At 45.5% G+C, this 27018-nt stretch overlaps 1 protein-coding gene across 1 annotated transcript in view; it reads right to left on the bottom strand.

Annotated features, from left to right (window-relative positions):
- LOC144762615 (chitin synthase chs-2-like) overlaps window positions 1-27018 on the bottom strand; it is a 693194-nt gene that overhangs the window by 317350 nt on the left and 348826 nt on the right. The window contains exon 10 of the mRNA XM_078647842.1: window positions 21754-21954. Coding sequence (XP_078503968.1) covers window positions 21754-21954 — 201 coding nt within the window. The remainder of the gene's footprint in view (window positions 1-21753; window positions 21955-27018) is intronic.

Below are 27018 nucleotides of genomic sequence, written 5' to 3'. Positions count from 1 at the left end.
ACAACATAGTCGCAGCCGTTGCGAGCTGAAAAGTAAGTTCGCAATTGTGAAATTGTCCCAAAATCGGCGCGAACGATCGCCAACACAAAAAACGGGAAAATCCGCAAATCCGCGAGAGTTCGCGTATTTTCGCGGATTGCGAATCCGTAAATCCGCAAATTCGCGTACGCGAGATCAGCTAGATCTGCCCATGCTTAGACTGCCCTACTAAGCCAAAAACAAGTGGTGTATGGAATCGAAGCAAAAGGTTGGCCATCACATCGATGGGAACCACGGAGAAAGGAGGAAAAGTAGACTCTGCCTTCGAAAACAGTTCTCCCCCTTTCCAGATCCCTTCGTTGACTGTACTGACGCTGTTAGAGACAGAAACACATATACTCCTTCCCATGTGCTTGGAGAGTCAGTTTCAGAGCCATCAGGTGAGAGTCATGATTGACTCTGGAGCCACTGGGAACTTCATAGATAGTGGGTTGGTAACTGCTTTGTCTTTAGAAAGAGTGCCAAGAGACGTTCCTGAGGAAGTACTAGCCGTGGACGGAAAACCGTTAAAATCAGGAAAGATCACCGAACAAACAGACACTCTTGTGTTGTCAGTAGAAATACCAGAAGGACATCACAGAGAAGAACTAACACTGAATATTATAGAGGCGCCTCAATACGAGGTCATTTTGGGAATGCCCTGGTTGAGTCACCATAATCCTACGATTGACTGGAGGTCAAAGGAGGTCCGGTTTGCGTCCGAGGAATGCAGAGAGCATATGGTTTCCTCCTGTGTGACGAAAGCTGCGGTGTCTTATCTACCATTGATAGTGGCCACAGCGGCCGAAAAGATGGTGGTTTTGCCTCCACAATATAAGGCGTATGAGGAGGTGTTCAGTGAAAGTATGGCGGAACAACTGCCTCCTCATCGTCCTTATGATTGTCGGATAGACTTAGTGGATGGGGCTACTCTACCTTCTTGTCGTGTGTATTCCCTCTCTGTTTCTGCGACAGCGCACTTGAGGGAATATCTTGACCATTATGTGGACATTGGGTTCATCCGTCCCTCTAGATCCCCGGCCGCCTCCCCTTTGTTTTTCATCAAAAAAGCCAACGGGGAGTTGAGAGCGTGTGTCGATTACAGGGTGTTAAATAAGAACACCGTCAGAAACCGATACCCCTTACCCCTAATTTCTGTTTTACTGGATCAGGTGAAGGATGCTAGGATTTACACTCGGCTTGATTTGAGGGGAGCATATCACCTGGTCCGGGTTAGAGAAGGCGATGAATGGAAGACTGCCTTCAAGACCCGTTATGGCCTTTTCGAATATACTGTCATGCCGTTTGGGCTGTGTAACGCCCCTGCGGCGTTTCAGTATTTTCTGAATGATGTCCTGAAGGAGTTTGTGGATGTTTGCGCTGTTGTTTATATAGACGACATCCTTATTTATTCTGGCAACACCACACAACATCATGCTCATGTATCTCAGGTTTTGCAGAAACTAGGGGAGAACAAACTGTTTTGTAAACTGTCCAAGTGCTAGTTTAGTGTGTCTGAAGTGGAATTCTTGGGGGTGGTGCTGAGTCATGCTGGTTTACAGATGTCGGAAAGAAAGGTGAAGGCAGTGCAAGAGTGGGCAGTCCCGGCAAGTGTTAAGGAAGTGCAAAGTTTTCTAGGGTTTTCTAATTACTACAGTAGATTCATAGCACAGTTCTCTCAGGTGGCTGCCCCTTTGTCTAAATTGTTAAGAAAAGGGGTTCCTTTCCAATGGACAGATGTCACTGATGGAGCTTTTCAGACCCTAAAAGCCGCCTTTACTACCGCTCCGATCTTGGCACACCCTAAGCCGGAACATCCTTTCATTGTCGAAGCTGATGCTTCGGATGAAGCAGTAGGGGCCATCTTGTCTCAAAGGAATCACCTCACGGGGCAATTACATCCCGTGGCATATCTCTCAAAGTAGCTCAGCCTGGCAGAGAGAAATTACACCATAGCGGAGAAAGAACTGTTAGCTATTAAAAAGGCATTTCAGGAATGGCGTCAACACTTGTGGGGGGCTGCGTTTCCTGTTACTGTTTTTTCCGACCACCGAAATTTACAGTATATGAAAACCGCCCGCAACCTCACTCAGAGACAAATGAGGTGGATGCTATTTTTCTCAGAATACGACTTCGTTATCACCTTTCGTCCTGGGGCTGACAACAAAAAGGCTGATACACTATCCAGACAACATCAGGGGGAGGATTCAACAGAGATAACCAGACTTGAGTTCATTGTGGAACCAAAAAAGGTTTTGTGTGTGATACAAGCTGACTCGTTCTTGGATCGCATCAGTCGAGCAAAGACACCGGGGGAGTGAGTAGTGTGGGCCACCCAGGGGAGTGGTCGCACATTGAAGAAAGGACTCCCCTTTCAAAACACCAAGTTGTTTCTCCCAAATGATGCTACAAAAAAACTGCTTTTGAATGGTGTCACGATTCACAGTTGGTGGGACACCAAGGGGTGTGTAAGACTATGCAGTTGTTGCAAAGGCACTTTTGGTGGGACACGGTCAAGAAAGACATTGTCGCCTGGGTAAGATCTTGCAGCGAATGCGCTATGGCAAAAAATGAGACCGGGAAAAGGAAAGGTTTGTTGATTCCGCTACCTACTCCAAAAAGACCTTGGCAGACTATTGGTCTAGATTTTGTTACCGGTTTACCCCCGGATCAGGGTATGACCGCCGTTCTAGTGGTGATTGATAGTCTCTCCAAATTGGGTCATTTTATTCCCTGCGTGAATCTGCCTACGGCAGGACAGACAGCACAATTACTGATGTCCAACGTCATCAGGCTACACGGGGTACCCGAGGTCATCATATCTGATCGGGGTCCGCAGTTCATCGCCAGGTTTTGGAAGTTTTGGTGTCAGGCCCTGGGTATTCGTTCCTCTCTTTCTACCAGCTTCCATCCGCAAACAGATGGACAAACGGAAAGGTTGAACCAAACCTTGAAGAAATATCTCCGGTGTTATGCTGCGGATGCTCACGACTCATGGGTCTCGTTATTATGGATGGCTGAAGTGGCCTATAATAACGCTTGCCACTGTTCCCTGGGGGTGTCTCCATTTTGTGCTACTTATGGGTACGATGCTAAAATCCTTCCCATTACTATTCCTGGAGTTGTAGCCAATCAGCCTACTGTTTTGGGCCAGATGCGTAAGGTTCAGGCCATTCACAAGAAAATCAGGTCTCACCTAATAAAGGCTAAGAGAGAGTACAAGAAGTACGAAGATAGACACAGGAGACAAGGACCATCGTATACGGTGGGTGATAAGGTGTGGCTTTCAACCAGGAACATCAAATTTAAACTCCGCAGCATCTTTCACCCCAAGTTCATCGGGCCTTATGTGGTGGTGAAGAAGCTCAATCCTGTGGCCTATAAACTGAAACTGCCTGGTTCACTTCGCATTCATCCAGTGTTTCATTGTAGCCTGCTGAAACCCGCTTTCTCGGATAGACGCAGGGCTCCCCCCCACTGTGTTGTGTGATGGGGGCTTTGAATACGTGGTGCGGAGCATCAAGGATTCGAAGTTTCGGAGGGGTGTGTTGTGGTACCTGGTGTCGTGGAAGGGGTATTCGGTTGAGGATGACTCCTGGTAACCGGTATCCAACATCCATGCTCCTGAGGCTATTCGTTCCTTCCATCGAAGGTTTCCTATGCGGCCTGGTCCTAGTAGGCGCTGATGGGGAGGGCATACTGTCAGGAGCCGACTAAGCGCCTGCATTACAGCGCTAAGTGGAAGATAAGACTGTCATCTTATTCGGGCATGAAAAGACTACATTTCCCAGAAGCCTCGGCTGAGGCTACTTTAGACTGTGTGACACGCTTCCTGTTGCGTGTTATTCTGTGTTTAGGACTCGAGCAGGAGGAAGGAGGTCGCTTCTCTGCTGTATCGTGTTGAACTCCTGGGACGCTGCCGTGGTGATTTTCTGCATCAGGTAGGAGCGGTCCCCCGCCCTTCTTAGACCGTCGTTGAGCGGAGCGCTGTGGTGAATCCCACGCGTTGCTGTTTCTCGGTGCGCGCAGTGAAGGAACTGCCGCGCCTTGTCTTTTTTTGGGTACTCGATTGAGCGGAGCGTGGTGGTAGTCTACCACACGTTGCCGTTTCATAACTAGTATCGGAGAATGAGTAATGGTTGATTTGATTCAGAGTGAAGAGCGGAGCGGAGTGGTAGAGGGCACCACACGCCGCCGTGTCTTCTTGTACATTGAGTGTATTTCTGTCGACAATCTTTATTTCTTTACTACCTTGAGTAGGTGGTGCGCGGTGGCGGTCGCAGCTCCGTGTATCCAGAACAAGCGCTTGTTAAGGTGTGATCAAACTGGTTTCATAACACTTGCGGAGCGCGGTGGCGGTCGCAGCTACGCGTTGCCGTGTGAGCATACTGTCAAGTCTTGAGGAGGTTGTGCTCTTATGGTATTAGCCTATCATAATACTATTCAACAACCGTCCGTTTTTGTTTGTTGAACCCTTCCATTTCTTGTACCTGTGGACTACTTGGTAACTTGGTGTTCATTTACAAAACAGAGCGGAGTGCTGTGGTTTTTGCTTCCCACGCATTACCGTGGTCTGTATTTCTACACATCTGCTTCTATACTTTTCCCCCTCAGTCCAGTTAATCTTTTATGGTGGAAACCCACACCCGGAACTCCTTATTCCAAAAGCTTAAGCTCTTACTCAGGTATGATAGGAGGTATCTTGTCTGGTCCGTTTGTTTCAGTAGTAGATATGAGATTGATCTTAACCTATGTATATTCCATATAGGACTCAAGCATAACTGACAAGAGGGGGGTCAGAGAAAACCTATTGCCACGTCCTGCTTTTCCCCACAGGTATCTAGTGTATTAGGAAAGTATGTTAGATATTAACAGTGCTGTATGAACGGTGTTCTTATCTCTGTATGTTCTGTCGTTTCAGGTACTTCCCTTTCCCAGCTGTCCCCTTCCTTCCCTTCCCTGTTTATTATTTTGCATTTACCCCTCACCTAATGGCTCAAATCCTCTGTTGATATTTTATCAGAGTGTTTGTGACGTTTGGAGGTGGGCCTTATATTCGTCATCCGGATCCTGTGGAGCGTACCTGACAGATAGAACCAATTTTCAGGCAGCTGTCCAATGGCAGCTACGTTATGCTCAATGAGCACAGCTGTTGTGGCATGTTGCCAGGAAAAGGGTATCTAGTTAGTGTGTCATCCAGGGTCACTTGTTGTATGCAAGTATTGTATCCTAGAAGCAAGACAGACAGGGAGACGGCGTTATGGCCTTCACTGAATATCTCTTCTATACGAATTGATAATTTAAGCAGAATGAAAGCCATTCTTTTACAAAAAACTGTGCCACTGACCTCGTCTAGAGAAACGTATGATCTGCAAGTTGCAAGGACTTCTGCAGAGATACATGCATTATTATCAACAAACTGCCCAGTATATTTCGCAGAGATGTTAAGTCAAATCTTAAATATGTCTGATACTAGTGACATTGCACATGTATTTAAGACGATTTTTTCGGGACTGTTAGCACCATTTGCAGCAGTCCTCTGCATTTTTCCAAATTTCGTGCACTCTGCGTTCGGCGGCCTGCCTCTCATCTTGGGACTCGTAGCAGGAATTCTATTTTTATTCCTTCTACTCCGATATGGCAAGTCCAGTCACCAGTGATACCCAGACTACCATGGAACAAGCCCTCCTTGCCATGAGGTATCGTGAGAGAATTACACAGATTCTTGGCTTGGCTCGTTTAAGGGATCTGAACACAACTTGGTTCCTTTCGTTCAGACCAATCTGGCAAGATTGCATCTTACCTGTTCTGCGATGACTGCTTTGCGGAGAGCAATGCGTGTTGGACATATGTCTTACACTTCCATCAGTCCTGCCATCAGATGTTGACGCTTTGCTAAGTCCGGTAATGACTCATGGATCGTGTTACCCCTAACGGCTGCCCATTCTGATGACGGCATTCATTGAGGTCTCACCGGCAAGTCTAACTGAGGGTGGGATACGTGACACTACAGGCACACAGGTACCACCTACTGCGGACATTGCTAATGCATCAAACGCTGACGGCAATGATCCTCATCTATGCACATTTGACCTGCTAACTGAAGTGGTTCCACTTTCTCCTACTATGGTAGACGGTTTCTTTGCCAGCCTAGATGATCTGATGTTTTCTCCTGACGCCGAGAATAACATTTGATTCATGCACACAGCGTTCCCTGAACTCCGAAATTCGGCCTTCGTTTTTTTTAAACAAACCATCTAACAATTTGAACTTTTTCCAAAACAAGATTTCTTTTTGAAAACATCATAATGACAATATTTGGCCTTGTCCTAAAAACGAAACAGGTTAAATATTATGCTATGGGTTTATCTCGACTTTTTTTCTGTACCTTAAAGAGACATTTTATGAATGTAATTTCGTCTTTCATAAATGTTAGAATATATGCTCTCATGCTAGGCTTCATATCGGTTGAGACCTATTTTTTCATACAGTTTATATTCATTTCATGTGAACAAACCTTTCAAATACAATTTGTATTTTGGGTGGGATTGTAAACACTTGCCTTAGATATGTTCAGTGCTTATACATTTAGTTTTATTGAACTTAATATCGTGGAATCTAGGACCCTAGTGTAATTTTCCAGATTCATGCCCATATATAGGTATGAATTACACGATCCTTATATAGGCATAGAAATCATGACCATATTTAGACTGAGCCTATGCAGCCCAAATACGGCATGGCTACTTCCACTAGGTCCTGAGAATCAACAAAGATTTCTCAGAAAAAAACCGCCTTCAGCAGCTAGGTACTTCCCCTTGCCTGAATACCAATTTATCTAGGAAATCATGGAGTTTTCAAAGAACTGAGACTTTGATGACGTTATTATGTCCAATCATACGTCAAACTCTGCACCTTCAATGTATAAATATGCCTACATTTGTCCATACAAACACACGGTGGTTTGGAGCAGTTCGACTATCTACTTGCCCTACGCGCCTTGCAGCATGAAGTGCCAAAGGAAGCCGACCCTCCAGCGGACGCACTGAGAGACGCTGTCTTTTCTCCTGCCGAGAAATCCAGCTCCAGTCTTTCCAGGCTACCCTTGCGGGTTGCTGGGAAATCGAGTCCTGAGAGAGAGATACAAGACCTCCTTCATTCTAAAACCAAGGTACGGAGCTGATTAGACCCTTAAGAGAATTCTTGGAATACATTCTTGGCAAAGAATACTAAACTTAAGCTACACCTCACTTACCTCTTCCCTTGTACTAGACTCAGGTCAGGTACAACGGGGTAGGCGTATTTTAGAAGCACCAGTTGAGTACTTTTAGTCATTATTTTATCACTGTATATATTATATGTTATTTTATATGGCTTAGAAACCATACCATGCTTTTACAGTACTACTTTATAATACTTTTCGTATTATATGCCTTGTTCTTTATAACCAGTATTACTATTGTAGCGGTACATTTCTTATGCTTGAGAAAGAAGACTGTTCAATAAATACTTTTATTGAAAACGCCCGTCTCTCTATTTCTCTGCACCTCTGGTGAAACGAAGCATGCACGATTGACTGAGTAAAATAGTTATCTATTGTTTCCGCGACTCAAGTTCAAGTTCAAGTTCGGGCATTTGTATAGCGCACTGCTCACCCAGAGGGTCTCAAGGCGCTTGGGGAGGGGTTCATTATTTGTCGAATAGCCAGGTTTTAAGTTCTTTTCTGAAGGAGATGTGGTTTTGAGTGAGTCGGAGCTGTGTGGGGAGTGAGTTCCAGGTCTTGGCAGCAAGGAAGGAGAAGGATCTGCCACCCATGGTGGAATTTCAGATGCGCGGGACAGCGGCGAGGGCTTGATTGGACAATCTTAGTTGTCTGGTGGGTTTGTAGAAGGACAGTCGAGTGTTGAGGCATTCGGGTCCTAGATTGTAAAGGGCCTTGTGTGCATGGGTGAGAAGGCGGAATGTAATTCTTTTGTTGACGGGAAGCCAGTGGAGGACTTTTAGGTGTCCGGTGATGTGGTCTTGGCGAGGAATGTCTAATATGAGTCTCGCTGATGCGTTTTGGATGCGTTGTAGTTTTTTCTGTAGTTTTGCTGTGATTCCGGCGTATAGTGTGTTACCATAATCCAGTCGACTCGTGACCAGTGCATGGGTGACGGTCTTTCTTGTCTCGAGGGGGATCCAACGGAAGATCTTTTTGAGAATGCGAAGTACGTTGAAGCAGGAGGATGAGACTGCGTTGACTTGTCTGGACATCGAGAGAGATGAGTCTAGGATAAAGTCAAGGTTACGTGCATGGTCTGTGGGTGTGGGTGCTGTGCCCAGGGCGGAAGGCCACCAAGAGTCGTCCCAGGCAGAGGGGGAAGAGCCTAGGATGAGCACCTCCGTTTTGTCTGAGTTGAGTTTTAGGCGGCTATGTTTCATCCATTCGGCTACTTCTTTCATGCCTTTGTGGAGATTGTTCTTGGCGGTGTTAGGGTCTTTGGTGAGGGAAAGGATTAACTGGGTGCCGTCGGCATAAGAGATGATGTTAAGGTTGTGATGGCTCGTGATGGAGGCGAGTGGACTCATGTAAACGTTGAAGAGGGTGGGACTGAGTGAAGATCCTTGTGGTATGCCACAGATGACTTCAGTGGCCTCAGAGTTGAATGGGGGAAGTCGGACTCTTTGAGTTCTCCCAGCGAGGAATGAGGTGATCCAGTCCAAGGCTTTTCCTTGTATGCCGATGCTGCTGAGGCGTTGTATAAGGGTGCTGTGGCAAACTGTGTCAAAAGCGGCGGAGAGGTCGAGTAGAATGAGGGCCACTGTTTCACCGTTGTCTAGTAGTGTTCGGATGTCATCAGTCGCAGCAATGAGGGCGGTTTCGGTGCTGTGTTTGGCTCGAAACCCGGATTGAGATGGATCGAGGGCGTTGTTGGATTCAAGGAAGGCGGCGAGCTGGCTGTTGACGGCTTTCTCGATGACTTTGGCCGGGAATGGGAGGAGGGATATGGGTCGGTAGTTTTTGAGTTCCGAGGGGTCTGCTGTGGGTTTCTTCAGAAGGGCGCTGAGTTCGGCGTGTTTCCAGCTTTCTGGAAAGGTGGCAGAGTTGAACGAGCAGTTAATGACATCTCGGAGATGGGGTGCGATGATGGAGTCCGCTTTGTTGAAGATGTGGTGGGGGCAGGGGTCGGTTGGCGAGCTAGAGTGGATGGAGTTCATTAGGCGGATGGTGTCTTCAGTGGTGATTGGGTTCCAGGCGGTAAGTTTGTTAGTTGTCGGAGTAGGGTCTGAGGGGGGTGGGGAGGGTTGAACGCTGGGAGTATTCTCGAAGCTGTTGTGAATGTCAGCAATTTTGTTGTAGAAGAAGGAGGATAACGCATCGCAAAGGTCTTGGGAGGGAGTGATGTCGTTAGATGCTGCGGTGGGGTTGGTGAATTCTTTGATGATGTTGAAAAGTTCCTTGCTGTTGTGATTGTTGTTGTCGAGACGATCCTTGAAAGCTGATTTCTTGGCGGATCGAATCAGTTGGTGGTGTTTGCGGGTGGCTGCTTTGAGGGTGGACATGTTGTCGGAGGTTGGGTTTTTTCTCCATGTTTTCTCCAGGGTTAGGCATAGCTTCCTGGATTTTTTAAGGTCATCATTGAACCAGGGAGCCTTTTTGCTGGCTGATTTGATCTGGTGCTTTTTCAAGGGCGCTAATTCGTCAGCACTGAGGATGATCCATTGCTTGAGATTGGTGGCCGCTTGGTTTGGGTCCTAGAGATTGATTTCTTATTCTTGGTAAACAAAGTTGTCATGCTTAAGCGGTTGTCAGAAATTAATCCCTTCTTGTGAATTCAAGAAAGTTTCTAGTGACCTCTGAGCTAGCTGGCACTCACAATTAAGTTTAATATATTCGGTAGAGACCTAGTCGACCTCAGTCCTACATCTAAACTACAGGATATATTATTCCAATGCGCAGAGCCTACTGGGAATATAGGAACTACACTACACTACTATGCCTATAGAAAATTAGGGAGATAATCTATAGGGAGTATGACCAGGTCTTGAGTGCTTTCCTAAAGGGCATCAGCTGAGAAATAGCCCTAAGGCTTTGAGAAAAAATATAATAGATGAAATATACAAAAGAACACAATTAGATAATGTTGAACATTAAGGCAGATACATAATCAGTAAGCCGTGTCGGGCTTACCCTTTTTATTTCTGTGTAAAGCCTGATGTTTTTTTCACCTGGAAAAGAATGTGTATCATCATCAATTTTCAACATTTTCTTTTCAGCACCACAAGGGACCAGTCTCCTGATGTTCCACTTCTCACCATCCTCAAGAATGTCAAGAACTTGCTCAATTTTCTTAGCATGCGAAAATTTAGAATCTCCCTTCCTTACCATTGTCCCCAATTTCACATGCACATACTTTCCCTTCACAAACTTACGGGACTTTCTCTTTAATTTACTATTATGTTTGTAGCAATACTCAAGTTGCTTTTCTCTCACTCTTCATGCTACATCCTCTGCGTCGTAGCCCTTGTAAACTCCACTTCTCATCCTCACAGGACACGCTATTGTTGCGGATTCCCTTCATGTAAGGAGCATGAAAGGAGATTTTCCTGTTGCTGAATGTGGCGTGGACCTATATATGGTTCCACAACATGCCCCTCAATTCATCCTTCCATTGTAATCTGTTCCTAGTGGCCAACTGCAAACACTCTCCTAGTACTCTATTAAATCTCTCAACTAAATTGTTTTCGCTGGAATGATACAAGGAGGTTTTATGATGACACATTTTGTGAGATTTCAGAAATGTAGCCATCTTCTCTGAAATAAATCGCGGACCATTGTCTGTGACATTTGCTTGCGGGATACGCCCTCTTGCAAACACCTCCCTACAAAATCCAATCACTATATCAGATTTTACTTCACTGACAATACAGGCTTCTGGCCACTTCTAGAAAAAGTCAACCATGACTATGGCTTCCTTGCCTCTCAGTTCACATTAGCTGAAAGGACCACAGACATCCAATCCACGTGTTCTCCATGTACTTTTGGGAGTTCTTATGGGCACAATTAGTGACTCTTTGACCACAAAGGATGTATCACTATTCAAGCATGCATCACAGTCTCTCATGTACCTTTTTATGTCCCTGTCCATTCCAATCCATCAGAAATCCATGAACATCTTGTGCTTCATGGCAATCATTCCCCTATGACCCTCATGCAACAGTGTAATCAGTTTTCCTTGAGTGGGATGAGGAACCACTAATGGCTCACCTCTGCACAAGATATTATCCTACACTGACAATTGTGTCTGTACTAGTTTATATTTCCCAAGCAGTTCATCAGCATTCCACTCCTTCCTCCAAACACTGGATAAATAGCACCTTACCTTGTCCAATTTTAAATCTGCATCAAGAGCACACTTTGATTCATTTTCAGTTATAGCTCCCTCAAATGGCAATCTCACTGTGACCACCATCCAATCATCCGCCTCCTGTTACCCCATGGCTTCATCAATACATGGATCAATTGGTAATCGTGATAGGCAATATGCCTCAAACATTTCTTGAACCAGAGACATATCTCATCTTGAAGGAAAACCCTTGAAGCCTAAGTAGTCACTTCGCTATCAAAGGAGTGGCTCTCCCTTTTTGCTTTTGTTTTAAATACATTCACAAGAGGCTTGTGATCTGTTCTTATTGCACGCTTGGTTCCCTATAAGTATGCCCTATAATGTGGATCCCTCCCTCACCAACAAGCTAATGCCTCCTTTTCATCATGGAGTAGCTGTCCTCAGGTCCCCTCAAAGTTCTTGAGGCAAATGCAATGGCACTTTCTTTCCTTTGATGTAATTGTAAAAGTAATGCACTTAGTCCATTTGCATTTGCATCGGTACACAGTACAGTTTTATACCCAGGATTGTACAACTTCAATATAGGAGCTTTGACTATCCATTCTTTGACAGTAAATCATAACTTTTCACATTCATTGGACAATGCCAATTTCTTCCCCTTTTTTAGAAGCAACCTCATTGCTCCCGGTATACCACCAAAATGATTAACAAACTTTGTATACTACTGAGCCAGTCTGAGAAACGATTTGAGTTGGTCTTTGTTCCTCAGACTGGGAGCAAGTTGAATAGCTTCCAACAATTTCATTTGGGTTTGATGTCCTCCACCACAATAACATGGCCCAAGTTCTCAACCTCTAGTACTGGAAACTTGAATCTGTCAATCTCCATAGTTAGCCCTGACACCTGCAGTTCCCTCAAAAAGTGCTCTAGAACACCACCATGATCTTGCTAGTTCTTCCCCTAAATTAAGATGTCATCCTGAAACACAGTGACATGATCTATTCCTTCCAGAACCTTCTGCATGGCCCGTTGGAAGACTGCAGAGTCAGATTCCAAACCAAACGGAATCCATAAATAGCTAAACACTCCTTGTGGTGTTATGAATGAAGTCAGATGCCTACTATCTGGAAGCAAAACAATCTGGTGATAAGAGTTTGACAGATCTAGTGTTTCAAAACACCTACCCTCCTCTAAAATGCTCAGGATGTGGTTTATATCCAGTAATGGGTGGCGGTCCACCCATATAGTATAGATGAGGTCGCAAAGATCAACACACATGCGGACCATACCATTGGTCTTCCATGCTAATATAATGGGACTCAGCTATTCTGATGCCTCTATTGGATCGATAATCCCTACAGAGCACAATTTATCTAGTTCTGCTGATAATGCTTCCTTCATGGCCATGGGAATTCCACTCACTTTATGGACTTTAGGAATTGAACCATCCTTAAGAATGATCCTATGTGAAAAACCCTTTAGATTGCCTATACTGTCCTGAAATACCTCTGGGAATGCATTATTCTATTTGCCTGCCTCAGTTATATTAATTACTATATCTTGTTCATGATGAATTGGATTTAGTGTTATTTCAAACTTCTTTTGGTTTCTCTATCCCAACAGCATTTTACCTTTTTCTACTGCATGCATTTTGCCCACAATAGACTTATTGTTAAAATTGTATTAAGATTCAAAGCAACCCAACAAGAGCAACCTCGTACAACAATAACCTACTGGAGTAGCATGGGTCTTTTCCAATTTCAAATCAGGTAATTTAAGGTATGTCTTCTTATCAAATAAAATGTAAGGTGAGCAGGAGTCCGCCCGCATATCCACACATACTCCTGCAATCATTACACTGCATTTGGGAAGCCTATAAGATTCCTGAACATTCAGTATCCTTTGTTGATCCATTTCAGTGTACAAAATTCTATTATGTGACACACCTACTACTAAAACTTCCTCATTCTCGGGTGACTGCTACCCAATCATTTCGATTGAAGTTTTGCCTCTTCTATCTCCTGTCTTATGCTCATTGATGTTAGCTTTGCATACTCTAAAGAAATGCCCAGACTTTTTACCTCTATAGCACCTGGCCTTTGCAGCTGGACAAGTTTCACATGTAGCCACATGCCTAAAACTCCCCCATCCGAAACAATGAGTTTTGTTCCTTCTTGTATAACCAACAGTAGACTTAGATTTGCACAAGTCTTTTTTCTTACTCACAACATTCACCTCTTAAAAACCTGCTTTACAACAATTGCCTTTCGACTCTTTACTATCTGATTTCAATACAGACTTACTCTCTAATTTTAACACTGAGATGTAGGAGGAGACAACTTCCATTTTGTGCAACAGCTATAGTTTTTTCCAGTGTGGGCTCACCTATGCTTAGTAATTTTTCTACAATTTTCTGACTAATAATGTTGATAATCAATTGATCTTGTATGATTTGATGATGCAAATACTTAAACTTGCATAATGCTGCTAACACCCTCAAACGTTCTACATACTGTTATATGTTTCCACCTGGCTGTGGACTCCTGGAAAATTATTCATGCCGTTCTACCTCCACATTTAGTTTTTGCTGTGGTGTTCAATTAAGGGTTTGATAGCCCTTTAGTATACATCCTCCTCCTCCTCATCTGCCTTCCCCTGAGTATTTGGAGATGGTAAGTTTCTTAAAATGTTCCTATACTCTATCCCCAAATTATGTTTGACTAATACCAAATTATGATTGGGGTACAAAACGTCATCACCAAGTGCCTCTAGGTATGTTTCAAAAGAGTCCTTCCACTCTTCCCACATTACCCATTGCCCAGGATGTTGATGGAACATTGGCGGTGCTATTACAGATGCCATAAGACACAGCCACTCAAACACAAGTCCAATACAAATAATTAAAATAATAAATATAGTCACCAATGTCTAAAACTGGATGCAATGTTCAATCAAAATAATAAAATGATAAACGCGGTCACCATAGTCTCAAACTGGATAAACAACTTTCCTCTGTAAAAGTGTGGAATTATTTTGCTGTTCCCATTCTCCTGCCTTCTTTTTCTTTGGTATGGAGTGTAATCCTTTATCTATTGTTACTACTGTGATTTTAGTAGTACTTCATCTATTATTGCTATAATTACTAGCAGGAGTGTAGTCCTTTGTCTGTTTTTTCTCCTCTGAAGCTCCTTCCTGGCAATGGGAATCTCCTCTCAACAGTAGCTCTATGAACTCACTTTCACTTCCCTTCAATACCACTGGAATTTCACACACAGATTTTTACAGTGAAAATTGTCTTTGCCTCACTTGCATGTTTTGGTGGCATGAAAAGGGCTTCCAGCAGAGTTAAATGAGTGAAAAGGGTTCCTGCCTTGTAAATTGCACACTCCCCTCATTAAGAGACTTCCAGCAGAGTGAATTGCTTCAATCAAAGTAAGCTCACAACTAAGATAATTGCTTTCCCCAAAATGCTGGTCAGTTTCAATGCAGCAATGCCCGATAATTAAATGATTCCTCCAACTTGTGACAATAATATGAAGATCAATTTCAGTGGCTGAACAGCGCTTGCCCTGTGCTTGTGAAATCTATTGTATTTAATTTAAATCTTAAAAGGGGCTGACACCCTGCCCTTTCTTATCATTGGTTGGTGTGCTTGCTACTTACTTTTCCTTTGTTACTATTGATTGTATCATGCCATTTCCTGTTTCTCTTCCTGTGTTCTTCTTATCAGTATCCCACAGCCCAAGTACTACCTTTCATCCGCTGACCTACTTTGTTATCTGTGAGCAAGCATATTTAGTGGCTGCATGTTATTTTGTCCTTTTGTCTCCACACTCCGTTTTGGTGCGCTGTACACTAGCTATCTGCATTACACAGAGACACATTCATTTTGATGTAAGGAGAGATAAACTAATGAACCCAGAATTAAAGGATGTTGAGCCACTTGCTGAGACTCAAACTTTGTTCCCCAGCTTCAAATTAGGCCACTCTAGCCATAATGCCACATCCTCTCCCACCCACCCTTCCCAGGGTGGGCACACTCATCCCGTTTCACAGTGCGTACATTTACCATATCGTCTTTCCAGAGCAGCCCACATGCTAGTCAATATCTTTAAAGCATTAATTGACAGTTCACAACATTACTAAGTCTGTTTTAAGCTCCAGTTTACATTCTCTCAAAACCATCTTTTTGTAGACTTTTCACCACCCTTCATTTACTCTGTGCACGTGACCAGGAGTTTGAAATCACTGTTTGGAATATGTAGGATTCACTGGCACTATTCGCTGGGGCACACTGACTCTCAACGCCAGTTTTACTACAGGTAATCACTTTGTTACGCACGCTTATATACTTTGACACGTCATTTATGTCATGGCTTCACTATTGCCTCCTTTTGTCAACATTACATGCATCACATGGCCAAAGGTTGCTTTATGATATCTCTCCACCCTTTTGTTATTCTTTAACTGCATCCAGGTACGTTTTTGTTCAGCACAGACTTGGGTGTTTTAAGTACGTTTGTCACTTTTACTTCAGTTAGCTCACATTTTATTTCAGGTAGTGTTCACCAGAGGCTTTGTTTGCGACCACATTTTAAATCATAATGCACACGCTGCGTATTCCTTACTGCTGAAGACACATTTAGGATCACTTGTACATGAGCTCCACATCCATGTTTGTGCAATACATGTTGCATGTTGGATCATGTAGTTGCTTTCAGTGGCTGTTCGGAAACACAGTGACTTTTGTGAATGATAATCTCTGATGCACTTTAAGTGGTGAAGGGCTTTCCTTAAAATAATGAGGTGTGCTATGTTTTGCATCTCTCTTTTCCACAGCCTGAGGACTTCCTCATCACTGTCAAAAATGAAACTCTTCGGTCACCGTTGTTCACCTTAACTGCAAGCTGAAAACACACTCATACATTCTATGAACATAGGATACTTTTGTTACTTCCCTTTTTTCAGCAAGGTTTAACATGCTCTCCCTCTCCCTCCAGAGCCGAACCTCAGCACGAGACCCACACAACTGGCATACCCCACCCGCACCCCACTTGTCCCTTCTGGGAATAACATATCTCACTGATGTTGTTGCATTTTCTGCAAATAACCTAACATCAAGTTACAGCCCATGGCTGCTCAAAGAATGCTTTCAAGCACCCAGGTACACAACTCAGGCTGTTACAGGACAACGTTGCTTAGGCCTACACCAGAGAGTCTCCTGGCCATATCTGATGTTCCGAAGCACAAGAAATGTTTTCATGGGCACAGGTCATATGTCAAGGATGCACAGAATGTTACTAGGGGTGCTTAAGGCATAGCTAAGATCCTTAGTCATGCTACTATTCTCAGTGGCCATGTGATACACTTAGGAACACAGGTCACACAGGAACACAGACCACACACCTAACCACCGAACCAATGCGCCCCACCACCACCCTCTGCTACTGGACCCCGGTCAGCACCGAAGACACCACCCGCACGATGAACACCATCCACTCCGGCTCCCCTACCGACCCCTGCCCCCACCACGTCTTCAACAAAGCTGGCTCCATCATCGCACCCCAACTCTGGGACATCATCAACATCTCCTTCACCACCGCTACCTTCTGGAAGCATGCCGAGCTCAGCGCCCTCCTGAAGAAACCGACAGCGGACCCCACCGACCTCAAGAATTTCCACCCCATCTCGCTCCTCCCTTTTCCTGCCAAAGTCATCGAGAACACCGTCAACATACAGCTCGCCGCCTTCCTCAAGACAAACGGATCCCTCGACCCCTCACAGTCCAGTTTCCGAGCTAACCACAGCACCGAGACCGCCCTCATCGCAGCCACCGATGACATCAGATCCCTGCTCAACAACGGAGAAACAGCTGACCTCCTCCTCCTGGACCTCTCTGCAGCATTCGACACAGTATGCCACCGCACACTGATACAGCGCCTCAGCAACACCGGAATCCAAGAGAAGGCACTGGAGTGGATCATCTCGTTCCTCGCCGGAAGAACCCAGAGAGTCCGCCTCCCCCCGTTCCTATCCGCAGCCACCGAAGTCATCTGCGACATACCTCAAGGATCCTCGCTCAGCCCCACCCTCTTCAACGTCTACATGAGCCCCCTCGCAGCCATCGCACGCCAACACAACCTGAACCTCATTTCCTACGCCGACGACACCCAGCTGATCCTCTCCCTCACCAACGACCCCGCCACGACCAGAGCCAGCCTACAGGAATGAATGAAAGACGTCGCCGAGTGGATGAAGAACAGCCGCCTGAAACTGAACTCAGACAAGACGGAAGTCCTCATCCTGGGTTCATCCCCCTCCGCCTGGGACGACTCCTGGTGGCCCCCTGCCCTGGGCACCACCCCCAAGCCGACGGACCACGCACAAAACCTGGGTTTCATCCTGGACTCCTCCCTCTCGATGACCAAACAAGTCAACGCCGTCTCGTCATCCTGTTTCAACACCCTGCACATGCTCCGAAAGATCTTCCCATGGATCCCCACCGAAACCAGGAAGACGGTCACCCAGGCCCTCGTCACCAGCCGACTGGACTACGGGAACACCCTCTACGCTGGAACCACAGCCAAACTACAGAAAAGACTCCAGCGCATACAGAACGCCTCCACACGACTCATCCTGGACATCCCCCGCCACAACCACATCTCCGCCCACTTGAGAGACCTGCACTGGCTCCCCATCAGCAAAAGAATCACGTTCAGACTCCTCAACCACGCACACAAGGCTCTCCACGACCTGGGCCCCAAGTACCTCAACAACCGCCTCACTTTCTACACGCCCACCCGCCAGCTGCGATCAACCAGCCTCGCCCTCGCCACCGTCCCACGCATCCGCAGAGCCACCGCCGGAGGAAGATCCTTCTCCTACCTGGCGGCCAAGACATGGAACTCCCTCCCCATCCACCTATGGCTGACCTAGGACCATCTCTCCTTCAGGAAGCAACTCAAGACCTGGCTTTTCGAGCAGTAACGGACCCCTCCCCTCCCAGCGCCTTGAAACCCTAGCGGGTGAGTAGCACGCTTTATAAATCTGTTTGATTGATTGATGTTCTCAGGGGGACAGGAAATATACAAGCATGTTTATGTGAGGGGGATAGGGGGAAGGGTATACATGTAAAGTATTCTAACACCTTTGGGTCAAGTTTGCAATAAAAAAAAGATTCCTCAAACTTGTTTTTATTGGGTTTACACAACAAGCATCATAGCATATGGTAATGTCTACAATCATTCCCCTTGTATGCAGCTTTCATAGAGCTAATTACTTGAACAGAGTATTGCGGTTGCTATGAGTCATATTGCCTCAGAAAGTCAGTTACAGATTACCATTGTGTTATATTCATCAGCTTCTTCTTAAGATAAAAATACATCACAGTAAAAAGGAAAGAGGAAAAAAAACACCAAGCTGGGTGTGTCCGACCCAGTCTTTATGTAACCCTGGGTGACTGGGTAATGCGTAGCTAAGCCTGTGATGTGCTCTAGTGTGAGACGGTATGCTACAGACAGGAAGTTAACCAAGGGTCCCCAAGAAAATTCTAACTTTTTAAAGGCATCTCTATAAATATCACTATGGTGTTCCATGGTTAGTGCCCTCCATAAGCGTGCCTGCCATTGCATCATGGTCAGAGCGACCTTTTGTTTCCAGGCTGCGGCCACAGCCGTTTTGCCCGCACCCAGACAAAGGCACATGATGGCTTGATCCGACGTGGTCTGATATTTTAGACTCGGGTCTCGGAGCCCCAAAGCACGAATTTGGGGGAATCTGGGATGGGATACCCTAGTATGTCTTTAATATGAGTGAGAATTTCATTCCAGAAAGGATGAATGGCAGAGCGATCACCAACAGATGTGATGGAAATCGTAGAGGAGGCCCCAAACTCTCCAGCCTAAGTCTGTTGAGTTGGGGAATATCTTAATGAGTTTAGTGGGTATAGGTACCAGTTGTATAGCACCTTCTAGTGGGCCTCCCGCTGCACCAGAGAGTGGTTGTGACGCAGTTTGTCTCTCCATTGAGCTTTCCCCTGCGTGTCCGTGATGTCCTGCCCAAGTGTACGTTCTCAAAAGTCAATGTAGCGAGGACAGGGGGATGGTAGTGTGTGTAGTAATAGTGTGTATAGGAAGGAGACAGCCCCTTTCATTGTGCCCGCCCCCATTAGGTAACGTTATAATGGTGTGGGTTCCCACGTCGCCCCATCCCTGATCCTGGGTTGCAAGGCCCAGTGGCATAGTAGGTGATTCTCTAATTGTTGCCCCTAAGGGTTCAATGCTAAGCGCACAGAGTAACGGGGACAGGGGGCAGCCCTGTCTTGTTTCCCTCCCCATAAATAAAGGGTCTGATGCTACCCCGTTTACCAGGACTCTAGCATACGGGGCGGTGAAATTAGCACAAATCATATTGATAAACGCGTTGTAGAATCCAAACAGGCGGAGGACTTGTCTGTTGGGAAACCACCTGTTTCCCAACAGACATTACCTGGGTCTCTGTCCTACGACTTAACCCTCCTTGCTTGCAGTCATACTTCTGCTGCACTTTTTTGATTCATGGACCACACCCCTGCAATAGGCTGCTTCTGTGAAGGACACTGCCAGTGTAGTATTGTGTTTTTTCCACCTTTTGCAAAGAAGCACTTCCTTACTTTCCTGTGAGTGCTGCACTGAGTGCCTTCAGGTCAGCTGTAGCCCTCATTTTGCATGGCCTGGCCAGCATCTGCAGTACTGATAACACAAGCACATGATGAGGAGTGATGAAGGATTGAAGAAGGGAGAGTTCTGCCAGAGATGCCTGCACAAAGAGCTCCCCTCATACGGATTACTGATAGGTCACTGCATCGGCTAGTCCTGCTGCCAGCTGACTCTACATGAACACAAGGTATGCCCACACCTTAACTCTTGTGTCAGTGCGAAGCAGGTGGCTTGTGTGCATCTGAAGGGGGTGGTGGTGCACGGCGTGTCATGTATTTGGGGAGCCAGCCTCTCCCAAGGATGAGAGGCAGCCTTGTGTGTTTCTGCAACAGGTCATAACGCTTGAACTGACATTCAGTAACTTATATTGCAAATCTATTTAATAAACTGCAGCTTACAACAAACAACAATGTATTACTAATCACATAGGCAAAACCTAATGCATTTACCATTTCATGGTTAACAGAGTTACTGCAATCTCATTTCAGTAATGTTTTATCATGCACGCAGCTAATACGTTCTAAAATCAAAGTGTGAGGGATGAAATGTACCATTCCAATAGGCCACTTTTGTAATGGCAGTTGATTACGCTTGATCACATCTTGGCAATTTATGCTGTGTCCTTAATAAGCTTCACTGCCTCATTTACAGAAGATAATAAAGTGCGTGTTCACCATTCCCTTACAATTAACTCACGGTTCACAACCTTTAAATCGACTACGTAGATTCTGGTGTATTTAGTCTCACACCGTCTTGACAGTAGACAGACTTCAGTATGTAAACCACTGTCACAAGTGAAGGAATCCACCCACAACAAGTTCTTGTATATATTAGGATGTATTGTAACAAGCTATGTGACATATCAGCAAGACAATTATTGCTGCTTTAGTGGCCGTTTTCAGCCAGAAAGCGGCGATAATTGTATTGCCCTATTAGCAAGGTCACGCTATCGCATGAATCCTTGCCTCAGCACCCTTTCCCTTAACGCCCAGCTTTGCATCTCTAATGCAAAGTGTGCGTTCCTCCCCAGAATAACGGTAGAAATGTCGCTAAGCGACATTTCTCCTATTATCAAGCCTCACGCTAACCTGCAGAGCGATAAGAAAAGTATCGCTAACCTCGGTTATCGCTACTTTTCCTTACGCCTGCTTTTCATCTGACTTAGCCATAATATCCTATGGAAGGTGAATATCATGGCTAAGTCTGCCCTGCCCTATCAGCAAGCATTTGCCAAACCTTGTGAGATTATCGCTGGATTTCCAGCGATAATCGCACATTTGGCAGCTTGCGCCTTGATTTTTCTCGCTGTTGAGATGAGCGTTGCTGATAGCACGCTATCTCAGCGATAAAAATCAGCGTTAGCCGGCGATAATTATCCTTGCGTTAAGCGCGCTGAGAGATAATTATCTCCGGTTCTTGCTGATATGCCCCATAGTCACCTACAACAGAACCCCACAGTGCGACAGCTTAACTGATTTCCTTCGAGCTCCACATTCTACATGGAACTCCTCAAGTACGTTCTACTCTTAAAGCTACCACAAGAATACAACACAATGCCACATGGATCACCGGACCTCTTTCTTAGTATAGAGTATACTTTCAGTGATGTAACAGCATTCAAAGGTCATGCATTTCAACTACGCTCCACAGGGAAGTTTTTAAGTTGGCTCTTTATAGGGGCGAGTACATAATAAGAATACAGAACATACCTTGATCATACTGAACAAATTGGGAGGCTTCAGTGGCCTTCTTGGTGTACATTTTCAGAACGTTGTCGTCCATCAGTGCTGCTGCCCTAAACAAGCTGAAGCACCCAGGGCTGCAAAGCACACAGCCCAGTACATGTTCAGAAGATTTCTGCAGCCAGTGGCCCACAGCATATTCAAACTTCTGATTCCAGACCATAGGACCTAAAAAACATATTAGTTAGCAGTTTTAAAAATATATGCTTATATTATTAGGAGTAACATTTGGAATAACAAGAGTATTCATAATACCAACTTCACAATGATCATAATACTAAGACAAATGTTGCAAATTATTACAACAGCAACTAATACAATAAGCCTGTAAAAAGTGTATGAGGGTATTGATGACTTTAGAGGGCACACATGAGTAGGACAAGTCCTTGAGAATTATACAAATGATGCTACTGAGGTGTGGTGACTTTAATGCACTATAATGCTCAGATTTATTTTTGTTTTGCTTCACCTAAATAACATAAATAGCAACAATTTCACCCAAAATGTGATATTTTCAGGTTTACCTTTCTGGGTGGTGTGATAGAATATCAAGCCCACAAATGGCGGACGGACTTCTTTCTGCCCGCCATCATCCCAGGGCTGGGGCCAACCCGCCTATAAGGCGGCGGTCCCACATATGTTACTACAATGCGGCTGTCACCATGGCGGCCGCAAAAGGCATTTTTTCCATTGCGGTGGGTGCTGCTGGCTGCACCACCGGCCGCAATGGCAACAAGCATTTACAATGCAATGGTTTTGCCTTTGTTAAAGTTAGAGCGATTGGCATTGCTCTTGACATTATTTTTATTTATGTTTTTTTTTAACATAAATAAATGGCATTGTCATTTACAATGCCACTAGCTTTATCTCTCGCAAATGACACACACCAACACCCACAGAGAGCCCCCCCAACACACACAAACCCCCCCCCACACACACACCCACACAGAGCCCCCCCACACACAGCCACACAAAGCCCCCCACACACACCCACACAGAGCCCCCCCACACACACACCTTCTGGCCCATGATCTTTTCTCCTCATCAAAATAACTGCCACACCCCTTTCTTTGTTCTGAAAATGTTAGGTAGCAAGCCATTTCAAATCCAGAGTCGGGCTAACGCCACCCCTGCGCAAAGCACAGTGAAGGGGCGCACGCCACAAACATGTGGGCCTGGCGTTCCGTTAATACCGAAACACCCACCCCCTTAATGAAAGTTGTGGCCTTACTTTGTTTCTACTGGGCCAAGGGGACTTCCAGCCCACAAACGTCTTTTAGCACAAAAAACCTTGTGTGTGTCATGGAGCTAGAGTTCAACCAGTATATCGGACTTGGGAGTGAGTCCGACCACCTAAATGGGGCCCCCACACCACATGAATGCCTCCTCAGATTCTCTCACAACGACCGGGCACAACTGCCCCATATCTCTCCAATCATACATTTCTGCTAAACGCAGCGCCCAGCCCTGAGGTCGGCGCCCCCTCCACAGGACATCGCACAGTGCGACCGCACCAGTGGCAATGCCCTAAAGCCGGCCCACGAGGGCCAGTGCCTGACTCCCGGCGCTGGTGCTTCTCCGCCTCTGACCCTGGCTCTGTGGGCTGCAGGCAGCGCCGCCCGCCCGGCAGCTCGCGCACACAGGCTGGTGGATTCTTTTCCGCCTCCGGGCAGCGTGTGTGGGGTTTTCTTTTCAACTTGAAGTTTCCTGTCAGTGAAATGAGAAAGGGGCGGGGAGGGGGCTGGCGCGGAAAAGGCTGCGCCGGGAGCTTGTTGCTTTGTTTTCGGAAAGCGCACGAGTGTTTCCCGCAGTCTTGGCGAGCTCTCTTCGCATTCAGTTTTAATTCTGTGTGCGAGACGTCTTGACTGGTGATGGCGCCGAGAACCTGACCCACATTTGAATGCACCAACAACCCTGATAACCCAGCTCTTTCTTTCTCCATTTTCTAAAAATGCCCTAAAGTGTCCTCCTTTTCGTCTTTAGACACGTCTACCCCGAACGCCCTGTCTTTAAATAAAAGATTGTATTGTCGCCTGCTTTTACCTCGCTCTATACAAGCAACGTTTAATTCTGCTCTGTAAGTTACTCGGTGCCTAATTTGACAAAGAATAATAACATTCGGTGCCACCCGAGGCTTACGGGTTTCATAGATGGGATCTGCAGAAGGGTAAACCTGTGTGACGGTATGTTTTGTGTCGGTTGTGGAACGGCAGAGAAAGCACGCAGTGACCTTGCCCAGAGAAGTTTGCCGTGAATCGTCTGCCCCGCTCCCGTGCTGCACCACCCCCTCTCCAGCTGCCTCTAAGATGGCGCGGCCGGGATCGGAAGCCGCGGATCTGTGCGTGATGAAGGGGCTGATGTGCCCGCGGCGGCGGCAGAAGGGAGGAGGGCGAGGCGCCTGGAAAATATTAAGAGCAGCAGCGTGTGACCTCCCGTGTGGCTGGCTGCCATGGCCGGCTCATCCCCGGCAGCAGCTCCTGCGGGGAGGGAGGGCGGGAAGAGGCGGGGGCGCCCACTCCCGTTCACCGTACAATGATGAAAGCAGGATGCGCGCGTGTGTGGCGCACACACCAATGGCTTTTAAAAGGGAACCGGCAAACATTTCGCTCACCTTCCGCACCCGACGCTTGAGCAGTGCCTCCGCTGCAAACACTCGCTCCCCAACAGCCGAGAGCTCCATGTCCGTCCCGTTCCCTACAGTGCCGGCAATGCCGGACCAGACTCGGGGGCGTTCCCGGCGTCGCGTGACGTCGGCAAAAGCCAAAGAATGTCGGGAACGCCCCCGTGTCTGGTCCGGCATTGACGGACAGGCCCCTCGTCCAATGGCAAGGCTCCATTTACGGAGCCAGCCAATGAATGAGGAGGGCCGACCCAAAGCACACTACAATTCTCATCAGGTTTTCGCCTGCGCGAAAAAGATGCGCAGAGCGCATCTTTTTGGCGAGGCAAAACCTAAAAAGGCAGGTTTTACTTTTCCCTGTACTACATAGGAGGCACCATGTAGTGCCTGCCACATGGTGCAGGGAAATTTAGGGGGGAACCTATTCCCCCAAGTGCCCCGACGCAAGTGGGGCCTGCAACAGGCCCCTAAAGATCATCCCTGACAGCCTTTCCATGTCTGGTGAACTGCCATGGAAAGGTTGGTGGGGAGCCAGCATCTTAATCTGACTGGCGGTGCCTGCTAGGCACCGCCGGCATGCATTATGTGCCAAGAGCCTCCGCAGCACCGGCCTGGTCAAGGAGCCTGTCAGATAGGTGGCAGTCGGTGTTTTCGACCGCCACGGTACCGCCCGCCATCATAATGTGGTGGGCGGAATTGGCCTCACGACGGCAGTGAACTCGGCACAGACAGCCTGTATATATATATATATATGTATATATGAAAAATTAATCCAGGAAAGAAAGCAAGATTCCCTTTCGGCGAACTGCTAACCAGGAACGGACCACCACAAGGTTTTGAAGTTTCTTAGTGCATTTTATTCCAGCCTTCACACAACATGACGCGTTTCAACCGAGTTTCCCCGGCCTTGATCACATGACGTGATTAGGAAAAATTTCACACATAAATACCATGAAAACAACTTAGAGCCTCCCATCTTTCACATAGAGAGGGAAAACAGACTAAGTCAATTATAAAGTGCATAATGCAAAATGTGCAAATCAGAACATCCAATAAATTTCCTTTTAAACAGTCAATGTTACAATAACACATATATAACACTGTTGAATGCATAAAAAGTTAAAATCTTATTGAAATTAATTGGACCACAAGATTATTATACATGGTAATCTTAATCAAAAAGAAAATCCGGGGCAAGTGCCCAAATTCTGATCCACATTTACGATTACTTATATGACAAAAAATTGTTAATCATGGTATATAAGTACCCAAAGTGAAAATAGTGAAATGTGGCTACTTATAGCCATACATTGTTATTAAAAATCAGATGATATTGGGGATGCCAATATTAAGCAAGTCTTATAAGCGCCAAGCAAAAAGATACAAAAGTTCATCTCCTGGATCAAGTATAGCAGTAATGATAATAATAAAGGATCAGCTAATACATGAACATATATATACACACACATATGAATTATAAATACGGCTTTCCTAGTGGGATCATTATTGATTATCTGAAAATAACTAGTATTTACAGGAAATAATAAATAGAAACTAGAAGTCCTCTGCCAGATCGTCATTAGGTCAAATTACAAATCAATTTTTTGCAATTCATTTTTTGCAATAAACTGAAATTCACGTTAAAATTCATTAATATCAATAAATATGTTACCCATAATATAAAACCTAAATTCATATATTTACACACACACACCTTCGATTTGCACTAGAAGACCATTATTATATCAAGGATAGACAACCCAAATGTGGATTGGAGAAAGGATACAGGCCTGACGTTGAGCCCAACATCAGATATATGGACAAATCAAAGTCACATATAGCAGGTATATTTATAGAAAATGGACCAAATCTTCACCCGTATTAAGACCATTGGGTATCTTTGTAATAAGTCTAACTATATATATATATATATATATGAGGAAATACTCGTCAGACGCCTCCCGGCGTCACCGATCAGAGATTGGAAATCGGATAAATGACGAAGAATGGAACCCAGGTCTGGTGCCAAAATCAAGGTGTCTTTATTCGTGCAAAATTGAGCTTAACAAGCCGTCACGACGCGTTTCGACAGTGTCCACAGTCTTGATCACATGATATATATATATATATGCAGAGAATCCAACAACGACTCCAGCAGTCTTAAACTGTTCGCCGAACATGGACGAAAACCCAAGGTAAGTGCTTCAAAATCTTTTTATTCCTGTATAGTCAAGACGCGTTTCGCAGCAACGGCCGATTGTTCACTCGACATGAAATGCTAACATTTGGGTGCTTTTAAAGTGCTAGTGCATGATTTCAAAAGTGACCACGTTACCGGCAAGATGATAGAACTGGAAAACATCCTTGCCCTGCATACAATGCTTAATCATAAAAACTGTATATAGATCGTTTTTAAATTGTTATTAAATACATGGGTATAAGATACATCTAAAAAAAAAACAAGGATAATAAAAGCATAAAGAGGTATTGACATTAAACCAATATTGCATGATGTTACCTATGGGCAGTAATACAAAGTTGTTGTTATTATTGCTGTTTTGACGTGTCACATGGAAAGAAATGAGTGCAAAATAGTGCAATTAGTGCAAAGT

Source organism: Lissotriton helveticus, chromosome 6 (assembly GCF_964261635.1).
Source record: "Lissotriton helveticus chromosome 6, aLisHel1.1, whole genome shotgun sequence".
NCBI lineage: Eukaryota > Metazoa > Chordata > Amphibia > Caudata > Salamandridae > Lissotriton > Lissotriton helveticus.
Note: the sequence above shows the minus strand (reverse complement) of the source record. Positions and strands in the feature narration are given on the sequence as shown.